The sequence below is a fragment of the Vigna unguiculata genome, chromosome 3, assembly GCF_004118075.2.
Source record: "Vigna unguiculata cultivar IT97K-499-35 chromosome 3, ASM411807v1, whole genome shotgun sequence".
Lineage (NCBI taxonomy): Eukaryota > Viridiplantae > Streptophyta > Magnoliopsida > Fabales > Fabaceae > Vigna > Vigna unguiculata.
Genome location: NC_040281.1, coordinates 20,537,569 through 20,546,937, shown reverse-complemented (window position 1 = coordinate 20,546,937; position 9,369 = coordinate 20,537,569). Strand labels below are relative to the sequence as shown.

General features: G+C 31.7%; 1 protein-coding gene across 2 annotated transcripts; it reads left to right on the top strand.

The window, feature by feature from the left end:
• The first annotated feature begins 258 nt into the window (after positions 1 to 258).
• Positions 259 to 5,517, top strand: LOC114178273 (signal recognition particle subunit SRP72-like). Of its 2 annotated transcripts, none has more exons than XM_028064089.1 (6): positions 259 to 455; positions 542 to 678; positions 1,790 to 2,142; positions 3,765 to 3,861; positions 3,949 to 4,230; positions 4,341 to 5,517. In XM_028064089.1, the coding sequence occupies exons 1-6, from the start codon at positions 326 to 328 to the stop codon at positions 5,331 to 5,333; spliced, it is 1,992 nt and encodes a 663-aa protein (XP_027919890.1). In that variant the 5' UTR covers positions 259 to 325; the 3' UTR covers positions 5,334 to 5,517. The 2 variants fall into 2 exon arrangements, with proteins under 2 accessions (XP_027919890.1, XP_027919891.1); XM_028064090.1 differs by lacking the exon at positions 259 to 455 and adding an exon at positions 1,419 to 1,521 and having other exon boundaries at positions 660 to 678; positions 4,341 to 5,514.
• The last annotated feature ends 3,852 nt before the right edge of the window (positions 5,518 to 9,369 follow it).

Below are 9,369 nucleotides of genomic sequence, written 5' to 3'. Positions count from 1 at the left end.
AAAAAAAAATAAAAATTTCATGGCTTGACACGTGTCCTGTACGGACACGGTGTTAACTCCAACTTAACGGAAATGACCAAATTGAACCTCTTTAGAAAATTGGGATACCAAATTGAACATTCCTAAAATTCGGGTACCATATTGAACTTTCCGTTAAAGTTTGGGTACCAAATATGTATTTATACCTTTTGAAAAAAAGAAAAAGAAAAAAAGAAAAAGAAAAAAAACAACCCGACCCAATATTCTTTGAAACTGATCCAAGCGGCTCAAAACCCAAGACAATTGGCGTTGGCACGATTCAGAGATTTAGTTCGCCTGAAACCTAATGGCTCCGAAGTCCAAGCCGGCGCCGTCGCAACCTGCCCCTCCTCCTCCCCTCGAAGATCTGTTCACGACGCTCAACAGGCACATCCAGGCTTCTGCATTCGACAATGTCGTCAAATTCACAGATCAGAGTTCGTCAATTTCATTTCTCTTCTCAAACGCTCCTCCTTCCTTAACGTTCCTTTGTTTTCTCATCGGTATCTCGTTTCCATCGCAGTTCTTGCTATTGCACCCGACGATGAAGATGCACTCCGATGCAAAGTCGTCGCGCTGATAAAAAATGACCGTGTCGAGGATGCGCTCTCTGCCATTAAGTCTTCACGGAAGCAGCTCGATGATTTTCATTTCTTCAAGGCACGTCAATTTCCGCTTTTGTTCTGCTTTGCCATTGGTTATTTGTCGAAATTGAGAACTGGATCTGAGGATATATGCTTATTGCGTTGTGATTTGTGTATCTCGAATTTGTATGCGTTAGAGGTTACGAATTGAAGTAGGGATTAGAAAAGCTGGCTGCAGTGCAGAAACCATTGAATTGTCGGATGCTGGATGGGAATGGCAAAAAGCGTGTTAGTAAGAACTGCGCTTAGTGGAGAAGGAAGGGTTTTACGGGTAGGATGGAAAGAAATAATGGAATGATAGTGCAGATTATCCTCTTGTGTGATTGGCAGTAAAATCGAAACTGAGGAAGAAGGAAGGAAAGAGCTGTCGGCAACAAACCTCCAATCTAACTCAAACATGCTAATTGTCATTAAGTCATTGTCAAACCTTTAATTTTTAATTTTTTTTGACTTGAAGTTTTCTGCTGCTGCATGTGCATGTGGGACTCTTACTGCCTTTTTCCGAACTTATTATTCGGATTCTTACATGAAGGAATTAAAGATGTGTGAACTTGGTAGTAAAGAAAAATAGCTTGATTATCTTATGCTTTACTATTTTTCCATGATCTTGTTTGATATATCTGTATTCCATCGATCCGGTATAGTTAAGTTGGTTGTATGAATTATTTCAAGAATATATTACACTAACACCCCTCAGTTTCTCATGGTTGTGCTTAAGCTTTCATATTTTTACATCTACTACAACCTTCTTTACAGGGATATGTGGTTTAATGTTTTTCAAACAATTAATGAGATTTAGCATAGGAATAGAAGAATAAGGCTATTGCTGAATCGGTGGAAATTTGATGAAACCTTGGGGGTGAGTATAATTTACTCTTGTTTCAATTTCACTTGGTTTGTATTGTTTGTTTGGATTCTTTGTCTAAGTCCAATTACGTATGAAAACTCCACTGCTTTTAACTGAAAACCATATAGATTCATTGGTTTGAATGGTTAATCATTTCTCACTAAGGCATATAAATGTTGATGTTTCACTGAAAACTTTGTTAGTTTATTGTACAATTGATTCATACATGCGTAAATGCTTACCATTGATTGCTGTTTTTTACTTTTTTGTTTCTATATAGGCATACTGCTTGTACAGACAAAACAAGTTGGATGAAGCTTTGGAGTCTTTGAAAAGACAAGAGAGAAATGATGAAACTATGCTTTTGGAGTGTCAGATATTGTATCGTCTAGGGAAAATGGATGCTTGCATAGAAATCTACCAGAAGCTCCAAAATTCCAAGATTGATAACATGGAAATAAATTCTGTTGCGGCGTTAGTTATGGCTGGCAGGTCATCCGAAGTTCAAGGAATGCTGGATTCACTCCGGGTTAAAGCAACAAGCAGTTTTGAACTGGCATTCAATACTGCTTGTTCTTTAATTGCAAGGAAGAAGTACACAGATGCAGAACAACTCTTGTTATCAGGCCGAAGGTGATATGCTATTTTAATTATGGAAACTGTGAAATTGAACAAATTTATCTGCATTTCTATGGTTGAAAATAATGCTTTAGTATAACAATCTTCATTTTTTATCTTGTGATGTCTATGTTATAAGTCTGACTTATCAGTAGCAGAAACTATATTTATGGCTCTTGTTGTGCTTGTTCTTGGGAATTCTTTAGCTTTGTTTCCAAATTTTATGTACCTGATAGTTCTGATACAAACTTACATTGTTTGATCTTTACCAATAGTAATAGGTCCTTTTCTTTATGTTTGGAAATCAAGTGTGATTGAAATGTTGGGTGAGTAAAGAATTCCAGTTTGGAAAAGCATGGACAAATTGAGATTAATTTAAAGTCAAAATATGCATCAACCTTGGGTTATTTTTGACTTGAACAAGGATTGGAGAAACAATAGTTGAATAATGGGGTTACAAGTCATTTTGCTTGGTGTGACGTTGATAAAAATTTAGTTCTTGTTAAAAGTGGACTTAGTGCTCAGTAAAAAAAAAGTTGAATACTGGCAGAAAGGCTTCAACTTTGAGGAGGAATGTGAAGGAAGTACTTCTTCAATGAGGATTGTTAAAAACATTAAATGTAAAGGATGGGATGTCAATAACAATGATTATGTCAATGTTGTTAAATAGCTTGTACAGTGTCACTATAATGCTATTTCATAGAAGAATTTATTGGATCCACGATTACAACTGCATTTGCTTTGCTGTTGTGGTTGCAATCATTGTTGTGGTTGCTGTACATGCATCTTGTTGTCATTTTTGACAAGTCTTGCCAATTGAACTTTTGAGTTGATATCATACTAAATTTTTGTGGTTTTTTTTTTGCTCACCACTTATGTCAATAGTTATGTGACATTTGTATATAACACATCTGTAACACCGTCTACTATATGATATAGCGGATTTTTGGATTTTGGCCATTTCCCACAGTTAATAACACTTACAGATAGGAAGTGCAGATGAACATAACTTGTGGACCTACATATGTTAATTGGCAGAGATGTTCAAACTTCAAATTAGGTGGAGCTGTGTTTATCATTGATTGTATGTGGGGCCAGTTAGTTGGTAGGGTTTTCTGTTATATTGGGAAGTGTTTGGAGAGGCATCCTGTCCTTTATTCAGAGTTGGTCATGGATGGAGACCAGCCCTTTATTGGAGCTTTACTCTGCAGATAGGAATTGTGTTTCCTGCTGTATTTTCCTGTCTTTTGTTCCAATAATACAGTATTATACCATATTCTGTGTTCTTTGCCCCTTTTTTCAATTTCTGTTTTGGTTTTCTATCACAATAATTCATTATATTAGGCACTAGCAATGGGGCACAATATGATTTTTTTTGTTGTTTTAATTTAAATGTTCTTTGATGCTATTGTTTGTTTTACTTCCTTACTCTATAATTGATAACCTATTAAGAAGTTAAACCATTCAGTGACTTATTATATTAGGTACCAGCAATGAGGTGCAGTCTGAATTTCGTTGTTGATTGTTTTAATTTAAATTCACTTTGATTTCATTGTTGGTTTACTTCCTTATTTAGTGTTTGGTAACCTATTTAAGCCGTGCCATATACTTATGTTAATTCCCATATATTGCATCAGAATTGGTCAAGAGGTCCTGATGGAAGATAACTTGGCTGATGATGAGATAGAACTTGAATTGTCTCCTATAGCTGTACAATTAGCCTATGTCCAGCATGTAAAAGTTTTGATCTCAAACTTATCTCCTTCAAACTAGTATTATGTTTTCAAGAGCCAGAGATATTAATCTACTATGGATGAACAGCTTCTTGGGCGTAAGCAAGATGCTATTGAAGCTTATACAGACACAATCAAACGAGATATGGCTGATGAATCATCAATTGCAGTGGCAGTGAACAATCTTATTTCACTGAAAGGTCCAAAAGATGTTTCTGATAGCTTAAGGAAACTTGATCGACTGAAAGACAAAGAGAGTCAAAGCTTTCGGCTAGCTCCATCACTGGACCTGAAACTTTCAGCAAAAGAAAAGGAAGCGATATATGCAAATAGGATTCTTTTACTTCTTCATGCTAATAAGATCGAGCAGGTTTTTCTTCTTTTTTTATCTTGAATCATCAATTGTGTGTCATTTGTTCTTTTTTTAGAATGAGCAAGGGAGCACACTCTTTATTATTACTTCACTGTGAAAATTTGTAGGCACGAGAACTTGTTTCAGCATTACCAGACATGTTCCCTGAAAGTGTGATACCAGTATTACTGCAAGCTGCCCTCTTGGTTAGAGAGAACAAAGCTGGAAGGGCCGAGGAAATATTAGCACAATTTGCTACTAAGTTCCCTGAGAATTCCAAAGTTGTTCACTTAGCCCGGGCGCAGGTGGCAGCTGCTGCTGGTCATCCACATATTGCAGCCGATTCTCTGGCAAAGATATCTGATATCCAGCATATGCCTGCTACTGTTGCCACCCTTGTGTCTTTAAAAGAGCGAGTTGGTGACATTGATGGTGCAGCTGCTGTGCTTGATGCTGCAACTAAATGGTGGTCTAATGCTATGACTGAGGACAATAAGCTTAATATTATAATGCAAGAAGCTGCGTCATTCAAGCTCAGGCATGGCAAAGAGGAGGAGGCTGCTAAACTCTATGAGGAACTCGTCAAAATCCAGGGAAGCGTAGAAGCACTGGTTGGGCTTGTAACAACAGTTGCACGCATGGATGTCAACAAGGCAGAGCTTTATGAAAAGCAACTCAAGGCCCTACCTGGTTTAAAGGGAATTGATGTGGACAGTTTGGAGCGTACATCTGGAGTGAAACAAGTTGAGGCCCCTCGCGTTGGAGTCTCTGAAACATATGAGGAAGGAAAGAACAAGACAAAAACTAAGAAAAAGAGAAAAAGAAAGCCAAGGTATCCTAAAGGGTTCGACCCTGCAAATCCAGGTCCTCCCCCAGATCCAGAAAGGTGGCTTCCCAAACGGGAAAGATCAACATATAGGCCCAAGAGGAAGGACAAAAGAGCTGCTCAAGTGAGAGGATCTCAAGGTGCTGTAGTTAGAGATAAACATGATACTGGTGCCTCATCCAACACTTCACATTCAAAATCAAACCAGGGAACTTCCAAAGGAGCTGGGCAGAATGCAGTTTCCGAGCAAACCAAGCCTTCTTCCAAGTCCTCCAGAAAGAAATCTAGGAATTGAATGAGATGAGGGTTCATACAGTTTTTTTCAACTTTTTTAGCTCACAGTTTGTTCATGCTGTTTAATGACTGAGATGAGGTTCATACATTGGAATCCACTGCGTGGGTTCAAATTCATAAGTTTTGATTCAACCAATGAGTACAGTTAGACGCAATCATCAATGTGCAAGTTTGTTTATTTTCTTTCATTTCCCGTCCACTTTACGGATTGCACTATACTACACCACTAAGCAGATTTCATATTTTAGAAATGCATTTTTTGTAGTGGCCACATATATTTTTACTCAACCTTTCTGTTCAAGTCAGGTAAGATTTCTATGGACAACAAAATTCCTTTTAAAGATTTTGCAAATATCAAAGTCATTTAGTACTTTTTATTTAGTAGTTAAAATTATTGGGATAATGTTGAAGCAGTATTTAAATATATTATTTTCAAAATTAAACTCTGCAATTATGGAAAGCATGCTCCACTTTTTAACGCAATGCCAAAATACGTTTTTGTTTTTCTTACTAATATAATTAGTCTACATCCAATTGATGCAGGTCTTGGATAAGGATCATAACTTAATGTGATATTATGCAAGGGAAATTTCTCTCTTTTTCTTTTAGTTGTCCTAACTAAAGAAGACATGGGTTTCGTTGAAAGTTCATGAGCCCAAAATACAATCTTATATTGAATGAAATAATCTAGTAAGATCACCAAATCTCATTTCATTATTTAGTATTTTAGCTTCACCAAACACATGTTATTGAAAATATGTGACAACCTAAGAAACCCGAAGGAACTTCTCACTACCCAACAAATAAAAGAAGAGAATAAAGATTGTTATAAAAAATTAAATTAGAATATGTATGAATAATATAAATGTTTTGTTCTATTATCTAACCATAAATTACTATATATGATACGTTATTGTTTTTTTTTTTAAATAATTCCTTTAAGATTATTTTTACTTAGTCACTTGTGTAAATATATGATAATATGTGAAAGATTTATGGATCCTTCAAAACTTTCTCTTACATTTTCGAATTTTCTCAAATGGGGGATTTGAAGAAAAGGGGAACTAGGTTTTAATTTTACTGTTTTAAAAGGGGATAATATCTTTCATTTATATTATTTTCAATTGTTTTAATAATTTTCTTATCATTCATTTCTTCATTCTGAAGAAATAGTTAGAAGTATTAACATGGTGAAAGTATAATGACTACTTTTTTTTTTTATGAAATGGAGAGGAAGTCTTCACAATGACTAGTACAAATTTAAATATCAAAGTATTATTGCACAAAACATTATAAGCAATAAGTAATAATGCCAAAATATAACAACATTAGAATATATTTATAAATTAAAAATGATTTAAAAAAAATATTGGAATTTATAAATCATTCATTTCACTTGTAACCTTCAAAGAATTAGACTTGCAAAATTTATACCATGAGAGAAGTGACATTAAAGATTGTGGGGCTAATTATTCCCACTATAAGTTTTCAAGCTTCCTTTATATAGTATAAATAAATGTGTCTTTCTATTAGCGTTTGTTCCACTAACTTTTGGATTTGATTCTTAATTTTACACTTTTTTATGTTATCTATAAATTATCAAGGTCTAATTAAAAGTTCATTAAATGATGATCAAATAACCTTTTTGATATAAAAAAAATCAATTTATAATGTTTGAAGTTTATCTTCTTTTTTTAACAACTTAACTGGTTTGTAATATATATTATTTATAAAAAGTTTATACAAATTAAAATTACTGCGTTCAAATCCTAATATATTAACATATAGTTAAACAGAAATCATTTTGCACTAGTTAATGTACACCCGATAATATGTTTTAAGGTTTTAAAGTATAAACAACTATACAAACTAAATGAATGATTACATTACAATTTAAAACAAGTAGCAAAAATGGATTCTCAAATCAATCCATTAGCTATAAGTGAACCATACGTAAGTATTTCTATTAGGGTTTTAAACTTTCGAAATTCAACCAATTATTATTATTTTTTAAATTAAAAGATAACATTAGCATACAATCGCATTTACACCCATGAAAGATATATAATTTTCTTTTTAAAAAAATAATTTTCCTTCTGTTCTTTAATATATATATATATATATATATATATATATATATATATATATATATATATATATATATATATATATATATATATATATATATATATACACACGTGTGTTTTAGTATCATTTTAACTAAGGCGAGGAAGTTTCACAATTTTGTCCACGCAACCCATAAATAATATTTTACTGATTATAGTTATAATAAAAGTATAGAATTTAATTTACCATACATGTTTAAACAATAACTCCAATGACTTTTTCTTATGTATCAATCACCTTATAATCTTGAAAAAAAAAAAAAAACTGAAACGTTATCATCGTTTTGTTAATAGCATAGAGAAGTTTATATGTTGTTTCAAAGTGTTATTCTCGAATATATGAGTACCTCTTCCATTCATGTTCTGAAAATGGTATAATAATATTTGCATCACACAGGGTGCCTATGGAAGAAGAAAAATACTAAAAATATTTTCCATATTCCAAACACCAATGAAGTTTTTCTAATACAATTTTATAATTAAGCATTGGATGAGGCCACAAAAGTGATTTTAGAAGTTTAAAATGTGATGATTTGGGCAATGCATTTCATTAGAAATTCTCTTCCTATTTTAGATGACTTCTTTAACCTTCCAACCTTTATTTTTCTTTTGGAATCTCTACCAAAAATCAAACACTTGGGTATATATATATATATATATATATATGATCTTACCAAAAGGAGGTGGTTACTTGTAAAAAATGTCAAATGGTATAGTTCATTGAGATAACATTATTAACTATTATTCATCAATACATTTGATTTATTATATTATTCGTTTCATAATTTATAATTTTATTATGATTTTATCTTTGAAAAACACTTAAAAAAATTAAAGAAAAAAAATTTATTTAAACGACAATTAATTTTAACTCTTAAATAATATAAAATTATTTGAAATAAGAAATAATGTAACTCTTATAAATAAATTTTCCAAAAGAATTACTTTAATTTTTATGTATGCTAATTTCAATTTATTAAAAAAACAATTCAGTATTTTTGTAGAAAAAATATAAGTATGAACTTACTCCCAAACTATTTTTTTACTCATTTAATATGGAATTAGGTGTCTGTTTTTTTCTTAGTTAGTTCCTCCATATTTCAAAAAACCTATTAATTAGGAAGATACAATCTTCAACAAAACAACAAAGTTAAATGAGGGAAAATTGAGGTTAAATTGTTATGCTAGGAAGAAAACCACTTTCTTCATCCAAACATATTATTTTGCAAAATGACACCCTAATTAATTTAAAGTAACAAGTATCTTTAACTTTTATTTTTATAATTTCTACACAATATTGTAGAAAATAAAATTATATTTTAATTCATTTATAAAAGTATATATAAATAAATTGAAATTTGATTGACTAATATGAAATAATTTTAACTTTTTATTATGAATCAGCAATAACAAAATTGAAACTATAAATTAATAATTTATATGTTTAAGTGAAATTAATAACTAGGTTACCCTCAACTTTTTAGTAAAAATTGAAATTAATTCATCTTAAAATTTTTTGAACTAATTAATGTTTCAATTTTAGCAATACGTGAATTTAGTTCATTTAACCAAATTTTGTTAAGTTTATTTAGTGTTTTAAATGCATTTCAGTATAACATTTAAATTATAAAAACCGATCGACACATATTTATTTCAACGTTATAGCTTGGTTAAAAGGACTAGATTAATGTATTTTCAAGAATGGAGACCAGATTGGAGGAAAATTTTGAAGAAGAACTAATTTTAATTTTCACTTCAAATTAAGAGACTAAAAACATATTTAACTCTAATAATTATAATCGGTTTTTCTTAGGAACGAGATATTAATCACACTAAAAATGATTAGTATTTTTATGTGAATATTTTGCATATAATAAGTTAATTTTGATATATTTCAAATTTATTTTATTT